Genomic DNA, 20,231 nt, shown 5'->3' on the forward strand with positions numbered 1-20,231 from the left:
TCTTTGAAGTTTTAATTTTTCTGTACAAGTCCCACAAAGTAATCTTTATAGTAACCAACGACATCTCTTAGAGACAAAATTCAATATTCATTTCAACAGTCCTTGTTTTCTTTGAAATTTTTATATTTTCAGAGCCAGACAACATCAAGTTACAGAAGAAAGAAAACGAGAGAGACCTTTAAGGCAATTTAAAAAGTAATATTTGATTATTTAAATACTTTGGTTATGGCTTCAGCCTTTCAAATTTATATATCTACTGATTTTATGGGACAGTTTGGCTCAGTAGCTTTGCACTTTGAACTTTTAGTTGGATGGATATGACTTCAAAGCTAACTCACATCATGATGTTGTATCCTTAAGAAAGATACTTTATCTCAATTGTTTTAGTATATACAGTTGCACAATGGGTAACAGCTGTTAATTGGGTTTAACTTGCTAAACTGGTGTCTTGAGCAAGGTTAAATACCTCACCACATCCATCGATTTGTGTCAATTAAGCCAGAATTTGGCACCATATCTTATGTATCATCTTGGCATGCAAAAAATTTTACCTTTTTCGAGTGAATTTGGCTACATTTTAGCTGTTACAGTATCACTTGTCACTAAAATTAAATTTATCTTGACACTGTGCTTTACTGGTTTTGATAGATTAAAATGAACAAATTTGATACATATAAATTTATTTCACTAATATTTACACAAGCTAGGTTTGTTAACATACTTTACTCTGTGGAAAATATAGATAATTTTGTGTACAAATCTTTCTTTACAATACTGTAATGGGAGGGTACTAAGCATATTTCAGATATATTGTCAAAATACATTCACTATTTATACCCACTGCTGACATACAATTTTCTTTCTAATTTAAACTTGCATGGTATTTTCAAATTTATCAGTGGTAAAAATACAATATTATCATATATTTAACTAAGATAAGAAACATCCTCAAGTGCATATTTTTACATATTTTGTTCATAATTCTTTCTGTTAAAGAATTTAGGTGATATGTACATGAACTATAACATCTCTAATAATATTGGAGTAAACTGGTTTACTGGAGAAAACCACCAGAGGACAAAACAAAATAATGTCCAAAAAAACGTATTTACCACATTCTGATGATCAATATACACCATGTATTTAATATCGTGGTTAAATACATTGAAAGCTTATGCTACAATGTCGATACAAGTATTTTCGACTACGTGAGGTCGTTGTAGAGTGGTAGACAGCGTGGGTGCTCCTTAAATCTACCAGAGTTTTCTAATACTGCTGAAGGTCCGCAGATCCATGGGTCAGCAGTCTTCAACTGCCAGGAATGGAGTATATTACGTAGTTCAGAAAGGATAACCTGAAACTCTGCACAATCTGCCAGGTTGGTAGTTTCCTTTGTATCATTTAGAAGGTCATACAGCTCCCACTGTGGTCGGTAGTAATATTCTGTCAAGTTTTTAAACCAGTGGGTTATCACATGTGCTTGAGTCCTGTTTAGGATGTCTTGAAAAGTGGGTGAGTTGTAAAAGTCTTGGTCAATAGGAAAAGGCATTTTGAAGTTTAAATTATGAATGAGTTTGTACTTTTTAGTTCGAACAACTCGCATGGGGTAATACATAGTTACTTCATGAAGATTTTGACTAGCAAATACTGCTGTGGAGGAATCCAGCACATCATCAGACTTAACTAATTTCTCAGTAAGAGGAAGCAGAGACTTCCCAGTAAGATATACTGGAGCATTGAAAAGCTTATAGTGAGGATATCTAATATCAAACCAGTCCAATATAGTGGGAGTAATATCCAACAAACTGACAAGGTCATCCAACACCTATAAAAAAATATAAACACTTACTTCCCAAGTTGTGACAATACTACATTATAAAAATGTCCCCAACATTTTAGCATTATAAAAAACCAAACATTGTTTCACATTTTCTATAAACTACTGTGCATCCAGGACACTGTGTTAGTATCCTACTATTTATAAACAGGGGACACAAAACAGCTGAGAGAGAGAGGTGCAAATCATAACTAAATTATGTCTTGCATATGCAACAAAATAAATGGAAACTCTACAAAAGGAATCATATTAAATCTTCTAACATTTAACTGTTCTGTTACAAAACTTCAGTAGTGAAGTCTTAATGAACCACATATAAACTTCTAAAGTATACTTTGATGTATATTACTTGATTCCATTGTTCTGGGTGTTCAGGATTGGACACTAGCATTGGTTCCGACATCCCGGGATCATATAGATTGGTACGACCACTAGGAAAGGGGATACCATTGTCCGAAGAATATATAACAAGAGTGCTGTCCCTCAAGCCTGCATCAAGTAATTCCTTCAGTACTAAGCCTATTCCTGTAAATATAATTCTGCACTTAATAACTAGGTTTATATAAAACTAAAATACATCACCTGTTTTACTGCTTTATTCAACTTCTTATGAAAAGAATAACACTATTACTCCACTCATCAGTTTATAAATGTGAACACTTTTTAGTTATCAGGTTTACATCCTAAATATAATACAATATATTCTACATATCTGTTGATCTGACCTCTACAACAGTATTGATATGTTCACCTTGGTCAAGCCTGCCCACAGTTGTATACTGAGCAGCAATATCAGCACGAGCAGCTGGAGTGTCGGGTACAAAATATGGTACAATTACTTTATCTGGAGAGTAATACTTGGGTCTCCAATCTGAAATCTTTCCCATTCCAGGTTGCCCATTTCCAAATTTCTCACAAAATTCACCATATTCTGGGTGAGTGTGTCCACAGCGATGCGGGTCGTGAAATGCTACATACAGGAAAAAAGGCCTGCAAAAAATAAGCATTAAGGAAATAAAAAACATTATTTATAACTTTCTACTGAAAGAAAAGAAAACATCTTCTACTAATGTTAGTGCTTAAAATCTATCCAAGAATACAGAAACATTTTCTGTTAACCCTGCAGCCATCACTAGACATCTTGGTCCATTTCACACAAGAAGTGGTGTAGCTGTATGTGACTGGTAGTCATTAGTTAATCAGGCTATAAACAGTCACTAGTCCCATGATGCATATGTTCTCAGGTCAGCCATGTTATAAGATTTTAATGTATGATGATATTAAGGAGGACAGAAGGAACACTATAGTGTAGTAGTACACATTCTCAAGTGTGAATGAGTAGTTTTGGAAAGTTATAAGTACAACTGTTTGAGTTTTATAAACTATAACTATTCAAAGATATTGGAAATAACTGCTCTCTAAGACAGAGCAGTTAACCTCAGAGAAGACTGGAATCTGCTTTTTGAGATTTCTTATATGATATCTTGTTTTTATAATCTCAAACTAATCAATAGAAATTGTAACAGGAAACATGTTATTACATGTGTAGCATTGTAAAACGAAAATCAAGACAATACTTGAAATTACACGAGTAGACTGAATATTAAGACTTGTGTGTTTCTGATCTGTGGAGTTGATTTAACATTTTAAAAAATCTTAAAAAATGATTCAAATTTTAAAATGAGGATTCTTAATGGTTAAGAACACCATATTTTCTTATCAAGTATAAAATAGTTAATCATTATATATTAAAAAACAATGTAAGGAATAGTGCATCATACCTTGAATCATTCATGTGAAGGAAATTCCTAACTAACTCCTTTATACGAGAGATGTTACGACCAACTTGCAGTATCGAGTTATTCTCCTCCGTGAAAGCAAAGTCAAAAGGATATACATTTTCTGGTCCCACGTGCTTTTTTCCAATAATGCCTACATAAAACCAAAGGCTAAAATATAATAAAAAACTAATACATTTATATATGCAGCCTTACATTCACAGCTATTACAGATCTAATAAAAGGCATAATATTTATTATGATATTCTGATATTGTAACCAGACACGTGGGTATCTTTTGGTTACAAGTACATGTATATATACACATATAGTAATTAAATGTGTTCCAATAAAAAAAAAAGTCAGTTCTAGAAATTTAGACCAAACAAAATATGTTCAAAAGTCAAAATAATGTCATTTCATAAGAATTTTTCATGACATAAATAATAATTCATAAAAAGAAATACTTTACCTTAATACAACATATACAACATTATTAAATTACAGCTGATACACTAACATACTACAGAATGAAAATAATTTGTTTTGGCTTGTATTTAGTCAAAATGTTGCTGTTTGTTAACAACATAACGGATAACATATATATTACAGAAAATGCTATAAATGTCAGCTTAAGTTCATTTTTATTTAAAAAAAATAAGATTGAGGACTAAGGACAGATGACAATCTACTTAGCATAGATGTTCTTGTAGTAAGGACTTCTTTCAGAAGTGTGCATCATTTAATCAGCATCACACATAAATGAAACAATTCTTTACATAAAAACTCAATAAATTACCACAATATAGTGTTAAAATCTGATAGGTTTTTTTGACAAATACAGATTTTACTTATGCTTTGCCTTCAGCATTATTACATAAAACAGCAGATGAAAATATTATATTTTTCTTTTTACACTTACCAGTGTTTTTCCCAAACTCATTAAATGATAGAAGTACAGTGTGGCATATGTGTTAACAACTTTGATATTACACTTACATCTATAGGAACTGCTTTCACATATAAAAATTATACAGTTTTAATCAAAATGCTGTTTAGTAAAATCAAAGCATAATATTAATAACTCCACCATATCTTACTGATATATTAAACATTTGTTGTACCTAATTAAACTGCTAATATACGAATGTTGGAATTTCCAAATCACAGTAAGTTTTCTGAAACTGGAAAAAACAAGCTAATAACAATACTAACTGCACATTTTTATATTTATGTTATATTCAGGTAAAAACTGGTATTAACTTCAGAGTCATTGGATAGATTCACTCAAGATATCAGTTATAGAGTCGCACAAGGTCTCTTACTGAGATGATGTAGAACGGAGCAATGAAACCAGACACAGGGTAAACAGTTAAACACACTGTATGTGCCTCTTGTTACTTCTACAACAAGTTCCTACCACTGTCACTACCAATCTCTACAACAACAATTTCCTACCACTGTCACTACCAACCTCTAACAACAAGTTCCTACCACTGTCACTAACAACCTCTAACAACAAGTTCCTACCACTGTCACTACCAACCTCTAACAACAAGTTCCTACCACTGTCACTACCAACCTCTAACAACAAGTTCCTACCACTGTCTCTAACAACCTCTAACAACAAGTTCCTACCACTGTCACTACCAACCTCTAACAACAACAATTTCCTACCACTGTCACTACCAACCTCTAACAACAAGTTCCTACCACTGTCACTACTAACCTCTGTTCCTACCACTGTCACTACCAACCTCTAACAACAAGTTCCTACCACTGTGTCTACCAACCTCTAACAACAAGGTTCTACCACTGTCTCTAACAACCTCTAACAACAAGTTCCTACCACTGTCACTACCAACCTCTAACAACAACAAGTTCCTACCACTGTCACTACCAACCTCTAACAACAAGTTCCTACCACTGTCACTACCAACCTCTAACAACAAGTTCCTACCACTGTCACTACCAACCTCTGACAACAAGAAGTTCCTACCACTGTCTCTACCAACCTCTAACAACAACAAGTTCCTACTACTGTTACTGCCAATCTCTACAACAACAAGTTCCTACCACTGTCACTACCAACCTCTAACAACAAGTTCTAACTACTGTCACTGCCAATCTCTACAACAAGGTTCCTACCACTGTCACTACCAACCTCTAACAACAAGGTTCTAACTACTGTCACTGCTAATCTCTACAACAAAAGTTCCTACCACTGTCACTACCAACCTCTAACAACAACAAGGTTCCTACCACTGTCTCTACTAACCTCTAACAACAACAGGTTCCTACTACTGTTACTGCTAATCTCTACAACAACAAGTTCCTACCACTGTCACTACTAACCTCTAACAATAAAAGTTCTAACCACTGTCACTGCTAATCTCTAACAAAAGTTCCTACCACTGTCACTACTAACCTCTAACAACAAGGTTCCTACCACTGTCACTACCTAACCTCTAACAACAAGGTTCCTACCACTGTCACTACTAACCTCTAACAACAAGTTCCTACCACTGTCTCTACTAACCTCTAACAACAAGTTCCTACCACTGTCACTACTAACCTCTAACAACAGGTTCCTACCACTGTCACTACTAACCTCTAACAACAGGTTCCTACCACTGTCACTACTAACCTCTAACAACAGGTTCCTACCACTGTCACTACTAACCTCTAACAACAACAAGTTCCTACCACTGTCACTACTAACCTCTAACAAACAAGTTCCTACCACTGTCACTACTAACCTCTAACAACAAGTTCCTACCACTGTCACTACTAACCTCTGACAACAAGAAGTTCCTACCACTGTCTCTCTACTAACCTCTAACAACAACAAGTTCCTACCACTGTCACTGCTAATCTCTAACAACAACAAGTTCCTACCACTGTCACTACTAACCTCTAACAACAAGTTCTAACCACTGTCACTACTAATCTCTAACAACAACAAGTTCCTACCACTGTCTCTACCTAACCTCTAACAACAACAGGTTCCTACCACTGTCACTACCAACCTCTAACAACAAGTTCTAACTACTGTCACTGCCAATCTCTACAACAACAAGTTCCTACCACTGTCACTACCAACCTCTAACAACAAGTTCCTACCACTGTCTCTAACAACCTCTAACAACAAGTTCCTACCACTGTCACTACCAACCTCTAACAACAACAAGTTCCTACCACTGTCACTACCAACCTCTAACAACAAGTTCCTACCACTGTCACTACCAACCTCTAACAACAAGTTCCTACCACTGTCACTACTAACCTCTAACAAAAAAGTTCCTACCACTGTCTACTACTAACCTCTAACAACAAGGTTCCTACCACTGTCTAACTAACCTCTAACAACAAGTTCCTACCACTGTCACTACTAACCTCTAACAACAACAAGTTCCTACCACTGTCACTACCAACCTCTAACAACAAGTTCCTACCACTGTCACTACCAACCTCTAACAACAAGTTCCTACCACTGTCACTACCAACCTCTGACAACAAGAAGTTCCTACCACTGTCTCTACCAACCTCTAACAACAACAAGTTCCTACTACTGTTACTGCCAATCTCTACAACAACAAGTTCCTACCACTGTCACTACCAACCTCTAACAACAAGTTCTAACTACTGTCACTGCCAATCTCTACAACAAGAAGTTCCTACCACTGTCACTACCAACCTCTAACAACAAGTTCTAACTACTGTCACTGCCAATCTCTACAACAAGAAGTTCCTACCACTGTCACTACCAACCTCTACAACAACAAGTTCCTACCACTGTCTCTACCAACCTCTAACAACAACAAGTTCCTACTACTGTTACTGCCAATCTCTACAACAACAAGTTCCTACCACTGTCACTACCAACCTCTAACAACAAGTTCTAACTACTGTCACTGCCAAATCTCTACAACAAAAGTTCCTACCACTGTCACTACCAACCTCTAACAACAAGTTCCTACCACTGTCACTACCAACCTCTAACAACAAGTTCCTACCACTGTCACTACTAACCTCTAACAACAAGGTTCCTACCACTGTCTCAACTAACCTCTAACAACAAGTTCCTACCACTGTCACTACCAACCTCTAACAACAAGTTCCTACCACTGTCACTACCAACCTCTAACAACAAGTTCCTACCACTGTCTCTAACAACCTCTAACAACAAGTTCCTACCACTGTCACTACCAACCTCTAACAACAACAAGTTCCTACCACTGTCACTACCAACCTCTAACAACAAGTTCCTACCACTGTCACTACCAACCTCTAACAACAAGTTCCTACCACTGTCACTACCAACCTCTGACAACAAGAAGTTCCTACCACTGTCTCTACCAACCTCTAACAACAACAAGTTCCTACTACTGTCACTGCTAATCTCTGCAACAACAAGTTCCTACCACTGTCACTACTAACCTCTCAACAACAACAAGTTCTACTGCACTGTCACTGCTAACCTCTACAACAACAAGTTCCTACCACTGTCTCTACCAACCTCTAACAACAACAAGTTCCTACCACTGTCACTACCAACCTCTAACAACAAGTTCTAACTACTGTCACTGCCAATCTCTACAACAACAAGTTCCTACCACTGTCACTACCAACCTCTAACAACAAGTTCTAACTACTGTCACTGCCAATCTCTACAACAACAAGTTCCTACCACTATCACTACCAACCTCTAACAACAAGTTCCTACTACTGTCACTGCCAATCTCTACAACAACAAGTTCCTACCACTGTCTCTACCAACCTCTACAACAACAAGTTCCTACCACTGTCACTACCTAACCTCTAACAACAAGTTCCTACTACTGTCACTGCCAATCTCTACAACAACAACAAGTTCCTACCACTGTCACTACCAACCTCTAACAACAACAAGTTCTAACTACTGTCACTGCCAATCTCTACAACAACAAGTTCCTACCACTGTCACTACCAACCTCTAACAACAAGTTCCTACTACTGTCACTGCCAATCTCTACAACAACAAGTTCCTACCACTGTCTCTACCAACCTCTAACAACAACAAGTTCCTACCACTGTCACTACCAACCTCTAACAACAAGTTCTAACTACTGTCACTGCCAATCTCTACAACAACAAGTTCCTACCACTATCACTACCAACCTCTAACAACAAGTTCCTACTACTGTAACTGCCAATCTCTACAACAAGAAGTTCCTACCACTGTCTCTACCAACCTCTACAACAACAAGTTCCTACTACTGTCACTACCAACCTCTAACAACAAGTTCCTACTACTGTCACTACCAACCTCTAACAACAAGTTCCTACCACTGTCACTACCAACCTCTACAACAACAAGTTCCTACTACTGTCACTGCCAATCTCTACAACAACAAGTTCCTACCACTGTCACTACCAACCTCTACAACAACAAGTTCCTACTACTGTCACTGCCAATCTCTACAACAAGAAGTTCCTACCACTGTCACTACCAACCTCTAACAACAAGTTCCTACCACTGTCACTACCAACCTCTAACAACAAGTTCCTACTACTGTCACTACCAACCTCTAACAACAAGTTCCTACTACTGTCACTACCAACCTCTGACAACAACAAGTTCCTACCACTGTCTCTACCAACCTCTAACAACAACAAGTTCCTACCACTGTCTCTACCAACCTCTAACAACAACAAGTTCCTACCACTGTCTCTACCAACCTCTAACAACAACAAGTTCCTACTACTGTCACTACCAACCTCTAACAACAAGTTCCTACTACTGTCACTGCCAATCTCTGCAACAACAAGTTCCTACCACTGTCACTACTAACCTCTAACAACAAGTTCCTACCACTGTCACTACTAACCTCTGCAACAACAAGTTCCTACCACTGTCACTGCTAATCTCTACAACAACAAGTTCCTACCACTGTCACTGCCTAACCTCTACAACAACAAGTTCCTACCACTGTCACTACTAACCTCTAACAACAAGGTTCCTACCACTGTCACTACTAACCTCTAACAACAAGTTCCTACTACTGTCACTGCTAACCTCTAACAACAAGGTTCCTACCACTGTCACTAGGCCTCTAACAACAGGTTCCTACCACTGTCACTACCAACCTCTACAACAACAAGTTCCTACCACTGTCACTACCAACCTCTAACAACAAGTTCCTACTACTGTCACTACCAACCTCTAACAACAAGTTCCTACCACTGTCACTACCAACCTCTACAACAACAAGTTCCTACTACTGTCACTACCAACCTCTACAACAACAAGTTCCTACTACTGTCACTACCAACCTCTAACAACAACAAGTTCCTACTACTGTCACTGCCAATCTCTACAACAACAAGTTCCTACCACTGTCACTACCAACCTCTACAACAACAAGTTCCCAACACTTTTACTACCAATCTCTACAAAAACAAGTTCCTAACACTGTCACTACTAGCCTCTATAACAATTAGCAATAATACATTTTTGCTATAAATTAATTTGTTGAAACTCATGGCAAGGTTTCATTCCATCATTAGATCAAGGAATTAGGTCTTATGTGACCATAAATTTATACAAGCTTTCAGAACATTAAAAACTGGGAAGATGATATCAATCTCACATAACATTCAGATTTACTCAAAATCAACAGAAGGTGAGTTAGAGATTTAATGTTTACTCAGATTTAGTAATTAAACTAAATGATAGAAAGAATAATAAATGAATGGCATATAACCTGTACTGAAATGAAAACAGAATTTTCTACTTCATAATATGATGTCTCAATGAACAATTCCTGTAACAGTAATAACATATCTCTTTATTATAATACTAAATTCAATAAATACAATAAATCTTACATATGTCAAAGTAACAATAAAAGCAAATCTTACCAGTTCGTATATTATGCTTCTTAAGAACTGCTGGCAAACTATGAACAGCATAGAAGCTGTTAAAGTGGTGCAGTTTCTGATGAAGTCCATACATTCCATTCTGATGTTCTGGCAGTCCTGTCAAGATGGTTGACCTACTTGGAGAACAGCTACTCACTGAGGTAAAAGCATTACGAAAAACAACACTTTGTTCTCCTAGTTTGTTCAAGTTGGGTGTTTGACAGACACTGTTATTGTACACCTGGGTCTCAAAGCCAGCATCATCACCTATAATTAAAGTCAACTACTGAAAAAAAATGTATTGGATGCAATTTAACATGTGGATTTCAAAAATAAGGTCAATATCCCTCTTTCTTACAAGCCACTCTGATAATAGTTTGTAGATATAATGAAATCATTACACGTCACTTAACTCAATTTTCACAAAGTATCAACTATTAATGAAATGCTATAAATAAAAAACTTTCTTTTCTAATGTTTTACCAGATGATTACTATTTTCAAAAGGCAAAATAATTTTAGGCATTATACCAAAACCAAACATTTTTTGTTTGTAACTATACACTTTTATACATGCTAAAAAGTATTAAATATCTAACAATATAAGCTTCCAAACTTAATTTATTGAAACTTACATGACTTAAATATACTAGGGTTATTAATAAATTTCTTGAAGCCTACTTTCATCATAAATATGAACTTCATAAAAACCCATAAATCCTTTAATCACACCTTTGATTAAGCTAGCTAATTAAGATACTTTTATATTCCTTTGTCATCATTTGTTGGTTTCTTTTTTATACCTATGGTTGGAGCCCTTTTACACGAGTCAGTGTCACACACTGTATGCCACACAAAACTCTTTTACCTCCGACACTTCCAGTGTATAATATGGTGTCTTAACTTGTATATGTATATGTGTATGATAGTTTGCAGTAACTAAACAACTAGCACAAGTAACAGTTCATCTTGACAAGTTGTATATTAAAAAGCCTTAGAACTTAAACTTTATCCAAAGATAAAAATGATGTTATAGAAACTTGGCAAGTTTGTAGTTCCAATTTTGTCTTTATACATTTGTGATTTTATACCAACAATAAGAAACTGAAGTTGAAATCAATATTTCAATAACCACATCCTGAAATGCTACTACCTCAATGTCTTTATTACAGCAAGAAATGACTAAGTTTAATATTATCAGCAAACTACTTTATTGCATTACTAAATTAGCCCTTATCAGTATCATTTATGTAATAATAAATAAATAAAAGAAGCTTGTATTGAACACCAGATCATTCTACTAGTAGAAGGGTCTAGTAGGGCTGGACTTCATTACAGACAAACTTCTGCTTTACTCATCTGATCACTTACAATACAGTTAACTAATCTTATCCCAACCCCTATCACTGTGATTATGTAATCTTTTGTATGGCACTATATTAAAAGCTTTTAAAAAATCTATATTCATTTTCCATTCCATCATCCAAGCAACAAGAAGAATCCTTGAAAAAAAAAAAATTGATAAGGCAATCTCTTCCTCTGGTATATCAATGATGGCTTTCATTTATGATCATCACATTTCACAAAATGATTTTGTAATACTTCTGTTACCAGAATACCTGGAATTTTTGTAAACAAGGAATAAGATTAGAGCATCTCTTATCACTCCCTTGAAAGCCATGGGTGCAAGCCTGCTGAGATTATTAAATAATTAAAAAATACTTTAATTTACTTACTTGTGTATATAATAATACTATCATTAGGGTTTACATACTCCACTATACTCATTACTTTTATGTTTTTGTTTATTATAACACTCACTTTAAAGAAAAGAGGAATGAAAATTGAATGAAACTGCCCAACAATAAGCAAGATTAAATGCAATATTTGTGTTACTTAATTCTGTGTTTGTGTGTAACACATACATCCTGTAACTCAAACAATTTGGTGCATAAATAATTCAGATAAAATGTTTAAAAATGCAATGGGATTTATACAGAACCTTCATTAGTAAATTTAGGGTTAAAAAGTATTTTTAAATAATAATGTACAGAGGGCGACTACAGGGTATAAACGTTCTAAGGATGATAATAACAACAAAAACTAAGATTTTGAGGCCTGATGAAGAAAAAAAACAAACGCTTTAAATCACTCGTTTTCGCACTTCACTTTGAAGCCTATCATATCATATCCTTCTAAACTTAAAAAAAATATAGGCGGTAAGCTATATATAAAAACCTGTTTACAGAAATCTCACATTTAAAATTATTCATTTACTGTACAAAGTAATATATATATATATATATTATTATATAACATATTCTTAACGCCTAGACATGGTTTTACACATTGTGTGAAAGACTAATAATATTTATTTGTTGTGTTTTTCAACATATTATAATAAATTTTGTTATTAATACGTTAAATCAAGCTAAACTGTTCATTTTTTAACAGCTTTAAGTTTAAAATGTAGATCAATATGTACCTTTGTAAGAATACCACGTAGTGCATTACATTTGCATCACAGTTCTAAATTTAACACTTCAAACTAAATTTTGTATTATGTTCCATTAATGAAATAAGGTAGAAAGAGAAATTATAGCTTTTCCTCCCTCGTCGAAACGAGCATCCAACACCATTTCGACCTTCGTCACAAATTAGTGTTTATTGTCAATTGTAAACAAGTGATCTAAATCAGTAAATAGCGTAACAAACAATAGACATTATTAATTTTTAGGCTTACCGATAATGAGTAGTACGTTCTTGTTTAGAAAAACACTATCTGTATCTTTCAGTTTATATTTTATATGATTTCCAGTACAGTATATACCTACTATAAAAACGCATATTATGGCAACATGCTTAAAAAAGTATAACATTTTGTTGTTCTATTCTACTAACGATTACATAATATTAATATGATAATAACAAACAGTTATGATTGATTGCAATTCATTTTTCATAAACCAGATGGCAAAGCAAAATATTTTCCAATTTAAAAATGTTACCAGTTAAAACACGCAAAATGGTAAATAATAACTAAAGAAACTTATTACGCTATTCCAAATGTTTTTTGCTTTTTTACGTTCCTAGTAGGAAGATGGCTTTCAAAATAGACTATGGTTATTAGCTTACGTAATATTAAACACATCATTTTTAAGTGTTATCAACAAGAAAATGACATTTAAAACATTCTACGAATGAAATGATTATATAAAAACTATATACACTGCTGGCCAAAATCTTAAGGCCAATGAACATAAACAAAAGATATGCATTTTGCGTTGTTAGACTCAACCACTTATTTAAGTTGAGCTTCGAAAGATGAAAATAAGAAAAGGGAAAATAAAAAAAAACTTTTAGCATTTAATAGGGAAAATGTGGACACTATGGTATTAGCCTAAATACATGCTGGTCACAAGTTTAAGACCATACGAAAAAGAAGTCCTAAACAGGATAGGAAATCCCCAACAAGAGATCTCAGTAGTGAGTTGCACGGCCGTTATTGCGAATAACTTCAAACATTCGCTTTGGCATGGTCGATATAAGCGTTTGCAGAAGGCTGGCTGGAATGTTATTCCAAGTGGAGAAAATAGCTTCACGAAGATCATGTACTGTTTGAAATTGACGTCCATTTCTATAGACTTCCCTTGCCATCCACTCCCAAACATTTTCAATGGGATTCAGTTCGGGCGAACACGCTGGATGGTTCAAATGAATCACGTTATTCGCCATGAAAAAGTTCTTTGTCCTGCGGGCATTGTGGATTGCAGCATTGTCCTGCTGAAAGATCCAGTCATTTCCACACAAGCGAGGACCTTCAGTCAATAAGGATGCTCTCTCCACTATGCCAATGTAGCCAGCTACTGTTTGACGCCTCTGTATAACCTGAAGCTCCATTGTTGCATGGAAAGAGAAAGCACCCCAGATCCTCCACTGTGTCATGTAGAAGATGTCTCCGGTGGGATATCCTTATCGTGCCAGTAACGTTGAAAGTCATCTGGACCAACCAGGTTACATTTTTTTCTCATCTAAGAACAAAACCTTCTTCCACTTTCCTACGTTCCATGTTTGGTGCTTCTCAGCAAAGTTTAACCGAGCTGTTTCGTGGTGTGGAAGGAGGCGTGGCCTTTGAAGCCGTTTACGGTTTTTAAAGCTTTTTCTCTCGTAAATGCCGTCTAATTGTTCTTGAGCTGCATTCTGCGTCCGTAAGGGCCTTAATCTGGTTCAACGATCGGCTGGTGTCTTGCCGAACGACCCGTCAAATCCTCCTGCTCAACGCTGGCGAAATTTTCGTGGGTCGACCACTTAAAATCCTCATTCCGTATCCTTAGATTCTTTTAAGAAATTTGCAAAAGCAGTTTTACTACGCCCAATCTTACCAGCAATCGCACGTTGAGAGAGACCTTGCTTTTGCAGCTCGACAATTCTGCTATGTTCAAACTCTGTCAACTTTTTAGCCTTTTCCACGTTTTTACCCAATGTAGCACAGGAGATGTCAGTAAGAAATGTTGACAACGCTAATGCTTGAACACAAATGACTAAATTTCGTTACGTGTTTACCGATTAACGCTTCGTTTCAGTATGGTCTTAAACTTTTGACCAGCTAGTATTTAGATTAATTTCATAGTGTTCACATTTTCCATATTAAATGCTGAAAAAGTTTTTATTTTTATTTGCCCTTTTCTTATTTTCATCTTTCGAATAAGTAGCGAGTCTAACAACGCAAAATGCATATTTTTCTTTATGTTCATTGGCCCTAAGATTTTAGCCAGCAGTGTATTTACATGTTACTGCTACGGAGATGACATTTAAAATACCAAATCTTAAGAACAGAACGATGGCGAACAAGTTAGAATACTAAACAGTATAGTATGTTATATTACTGTTGGTAAGTTGGCTTATATAATCTTTAACTGAAACGATAAAATTATTATTATATTTAATAATAGCCTTGTTTTTGCCAGATTGTATTTTATTTAGCTTTGTGAACACTAACAACGCCAGGATTATGAAAGTGAGAAAAAGAATAAAAAAGAAATAAAAGTTTATGAGGTAAACTTTTTATTTTTCATAAAATATATGTTAGGGATCTCTAAGTTTGAATTATTAATTTAAAGATTATTTTTATGTTTTGGGGTGTGTGTAGTTTTTTCTGTTTGTTTCTTTGTTTTCCTTCAGCAAACTGAAAATTCCCAAGGTGTCTTACGTGAGTTACTTTTAAACGTTATCAGCTCTTAATCTGATTGGCTACAAAGATAAAGGAATAACCAGAAATTATAAAATATATCGTCAGGGGCGTAACCAGGGGGATTTGGGAGTCAAACAACCACCCCAATATTCCAAAAGCTCTTTATGACTCAGCAGCTTGAATATTACTGCTAGGTTCTTATTTATTTTTATTCTTATTGGAATATTTTTGTATTACGAATTTTATTTAAACTGAGCTACATCCCTTAAACTCTTTGTATGGAAGAAAAAAATCCATTTTTTTTAAATTTCTTCTCACCCTTACAACTTTTTAGCGCTGGCTAAGCCCTTGTATTTCATAAGTTTGTTTTTTGTTTTGATTTTCGCGCAAAGCTACGGGAGGGAGAGTTGCTCTAGTCGTCCCTAATTTTATACCAACGAATGGGATCCGGCATGGCCAGTTGGTTAAGGCGCTCGATTCGTAATCTGAGGGTCACGGGTTCGAGTCCCTGTCGCACCAAACCTACTCGCTCTTTCAGCCGTGAAGGCATTGTAACGTGACGGTCAATTCCACTCGTAAAAGAGTATGTTGATGACTAGTTACCTTCCCTGTAGTCTTACAGTACTGAATTAGGAACGGCTAGCGCAGATAGCTCTCGTGTAACTTTGCCCAAAATTAGAAAAAAAAAAACGAATAATGGGATTGATCGCACATTATTGCGTTCCCACGGCTGAAAGGGCGAACATGTCTGGTGTAGCGGGGGATCGAACCCGCAACGCTCGGATTACAAGTCCAACACACAAACCACCTATTTCATTAGGAAGTTTTCTTGACACATATTATAATAATATGTCTAAAAGGGTAACATTATATAATGTGTTTGTGTGTGTTTTTCTTTTAGCAAAGCCACAAAGGCTATCTGCTCAGCCCACCGAGGGGAATCGAACCCCTGATTTTAGCGTTGTAAATCCGAAGACATACTAGCGGGGGGCAACATTATATAATAACAGCAAATATTGTCTCACACACGAAAAATATCACCTGATTACAATAATATTCCTCATCAACCGCTTATTCGGTTGACTTTAATGAAACATTTTGTGGTATGCAAATCTAAAAGCTAAATTCTACATCTGTAGGCAAGATAAAATATGAAGTGATTTAACTGAGTTACTAAAAGTAAAGCCAAATACTAACAATAAGTTAAAATAATTCAAATCATAAAATTACGTCGGTTTGTTTGTTTATAGTTAAGCACAAAGCTAAACAATGAGCTAACTGTGCTATGCCCACCACGGGTATCGAAACCAGTGAGGTAATTAACGTCGAACAGAAAAAACAGGAAAAGTTAAATTATATATAGACACCCCAACGAGAAACACCCAGTATAATATTGTGTCGTTCCTTTGTGGTGCTCAAATCACACCAGGAAGTTCACGTACACTACGTAGTTTCTGTAGTAAAGTCAAATGTAAAGCATTAACGTTTTTATTATGTGGATAGTGTATGCATTCACTGTTTCGACATCGGGCTTTAGGTCCTTTCTAAACTATAGGTTTACTTATGATTATTTACATGCTGGAAATGCTTTTCCTCTATACTTTCTGGTGCTATTTCCTTTTCAGGATTATGTCCATGAATTTTCTTTGATTCGTTTGTTTCAGACAGTCTGGGTATGGATGATTTATTTGCTTCTTTAGCTTTGTGTACTTTTGTTCTGTAGAGTTTGCATTCTTAAATTTACGTATATTTCTATTATGTAATATAATTGTAGTGTTGTTTGGCAATTGTTATAAATAATGTGATACAAGGATTTTGATCTTCTGGGTTTTAGTATTATGCAAGGAATTGAAAGAAATTACTTTTGGCTGCATATTAACTTCATTTATTGTTTGTTCGTGGGGCCTGGCATGGCCAAGCGCGTAAGGCGTGCGACTCGTAATCCGAGGGTCGCGGGTTCGCGCCCGCGTCGCGCCAAACATGCTCGCCCTCCCAGCCGTGGGGGCGTTATAATGTGACGGTCAATCCCACTATTCGTTGGTAAAAGAGTAGCCCAAGAGTTGGCGGTGGGTGGTGATGACTAGTTGCCTTCCCTCTAGTCTTACACTGCTAAATTAGGGATGGCTAGCACAGATAGCCCTCGAGTAGCTTTGTGTGAAATTCCAAAACAAACAAAAAATGTTTGTCCGTGACATGTTGGGATTATATATTGTTCTTGTTGTTGTGTAGTAATGTTTGTGGGTTGAGGTTGTGTTTGCTTTATTTGTTTATGTGTTCCTTCATTCTGTATCTGTGCAAGTGCTGCCTGTGCGCATGTTTATGTTGCAGACAACATGTTAATGGTTCTGGTTTTTCTAGTTATTGATAGTCGACGTGTCTTTCTCTCTGTTTTGTTTACGTTTTCTTCTTTATTTTGTGTAGGTTTCATATGGATTTTAATTCTCTTGCTTACAAATGCTAAATATTGGGTTCTAGCATTTTAAGTATGCAAACATACCGCTGTGCTACTAGGAGCACGTCCCTTGTTATTTGCTGTGTTTGGTTGTTTTTAATTAAGCACGAAGCTACACAATGGGCTATCTGTGCTCTTCACACCAAAGGTATCGAAACCCGGTTTCTAGTGTTGTAAGTCCTCAGACATTCCGTTGTGTCATTGGGGGGCAATTTGCTGTGTGTTACAGCTACAGCATTTTGGTTGTGTATGTTGTGTGCGTTCTGAGAGAGGTTTGTTTTGAATTTTGCGCAAAACTAAACGAAGGCTATTTGCAACAGCAGTTCCTAATCTAACAGTGACAGATTACAGGGAAGGTAACTAGTCAATATTACCTACCGCTAACTCTTGGGTTACTATTTAACCAACTTATAGTGGGATTGGCCGTAACTATATAACGTCCCCATGGCTAAAAGAGTGAGCAAGTTCGGTGACGGGAATTCAAACTCATAATTCTCAGATCGCAAGTCGAGCGCTCTAAGCACTAGGCCATACCAGGCTGCTCTGAAAGAGATGATCCCATTATGTTATATATGAAAAAATGTAGTCTGTCAGTTTCTGTCAGATTTTTAATGACACATATCTCTGTATAGTCTCTACACAGAATCACTATCTTTTATTCAGTTTGCGCATCTTATTCAATTGTGTTTGTATCTTTTGTCGAAAATTACTTGTTTTTCACTGCCATTTTGTCAAGTCTCTTCCTTCAGTTCAATTAGGTAAAAAAACTAAGTTTAACCATACATAACATTTTCTGATTTTTCTTTGTTATTGCTATTATTATTCCTTTCTCTAATATTGTCAGTGTATCTGAAAATTATATACATTTATAGTAAAATCAAAACTTTAATTTTCAAGAGGTGTGCAACAGTATCTATGTATTTCTTTTTTTGTTTTTTGTGAATTTATTACAAAGCTACTCAAGAACTATCCGCGCCCTCCATAATTTTAAAATGAGAAACTAGAGAGAATACAACCAGTCAACACCACTCATCGCTAATTGTTAGACTACTCTTTACCAACAAATAGTAGGACTTACTGTCATCCCACTCTTCGTTGGTAAAAGAGTAGCCCAAGAATTGGCGGTGGGTGGTGATGACTAGCTGCCTTCCCTCTAGTCTTACACTACTAAATTAGGGACGGCTAGCACAGATAGCCCTCGAGTAGCTTTGTGCGAAATTCCAAAACAAACAAACCAAAACAAAACCAAGCATGTGTGTGTAAGCATTATTTTAATGAGAGCAACTATAAATAACATGTTTTATCGTCCATATGAAAGTTATAAAAATTATAGTGTATTTTGACTATATACAAAAAGATCACGGAAACTAGGGTATTTCGAATATGTATGTAAATCTTGTAAAAACCAGTGTGCTCGATCGCCCAAGGATAATGAAAAGAGCAGATTGATCATTTAAATGAATATTATGAGAATTCCAATATTTCGCTCATCTGCACATTATGAAACTACAGTTTTTCTTTAACCTTTAACACGTTATGAACACCAAAAGTATTTTAATTCCATAAAAAAAAACTCACAAAAACTTGTTTCAATTGTTCACGAGTTACCAGTTGTGAAAACTAGTGTTTTAATTGTTTAAACATTTTTATATAAAACAATTATATTTCGGTCGTCCACATGAAAGTTCTGAAAATGAGTCTACAACTTGCTGCATTAGGTTTTAATATTTCAATCGTCTGTGTTTGCTCCGTTTTTTAATTTCGCGCAAAGCTACACGAGGGCTATCTGCGCTAGCCATCCCTAATTAAGACTAGAGGGAAGGCAATTAGTCACCACCACCCACCGCCAACTCTTGGGTTACTCTTTTACCAATGAATAGTGAGATTGACCATCACATTATAATGCCCCCACGGCTGAAAGGGCGAGCATGTTTGGTGCGACGGGAATTCGAAACCTCGACCCTCGGATTACGAGTCGAACGTCTTAACCCACCTGGCCATGCCGGGCCCCAACTGTCTACGAGGTATGAAAGGCTACAATATTCGATTGTTCACGTGAATTTTATGAGAA

General features: G+C 35.9%; 1 protein-coding gene across 2 annotated transcripts; it reads right to left on the minus strand.

The window, feature by feature from the left end:
* Nucleotides 1-663: 663 nt before the first annotated feature.
* Nucleotides 664-13,487, minus strand: Sgsh (N-sulfoglucosamine sulfohydrolase). Of its 2 annotated transcripts, none has more exons than XM_076453538.1 (6): nt 13,261-13,487; nt 10,519-10,785; nt 3,619-3,769; nt 2,589-2,827; nt 2,187-2,362; nt 664-1,825 (listed from the first exon to the last, which is right to left on the minus strand). In XM_076453538.1, exons 1-6 carry the CDS (start codon nt 13,394-13,396, stop codon nt 1,205-1,207), a joined length of 1,590 nt encoding a protein of 529 aa, XP_076309653.1. In that variant the 5' UTR covers nt 13,397-13,487; the 3' UTR covers nt 664-1,204. The 2 variants fall into 2 exon arrangements, with proteins under 2 accessions (XP_076309653.1, XP_076309654.1); XM_076453539.1 differs by having other exon boundaries at nt 13,003-13,272.
* Between the last annotated feature and the right edge of the window lie 6,744 nt (nt 13,488-20,231).

The sequence above is a fragment of the Tachypleus tridentatus genome, chromosome 9 (assembly GCF_004210375.1).
Source record: "Tachypleus tridentatus isolate NWPU-2018 chromosome 9, ASM421037v1, whole genome shotgun sequence".
In the NCBI taxonomy this organism is placed as follows: Eukaryota; Metazoa; Arthropoda; class Merostomata; order Xiphosura; family Limulidae; genus Tachypleus; species Tachypleus tridentatus.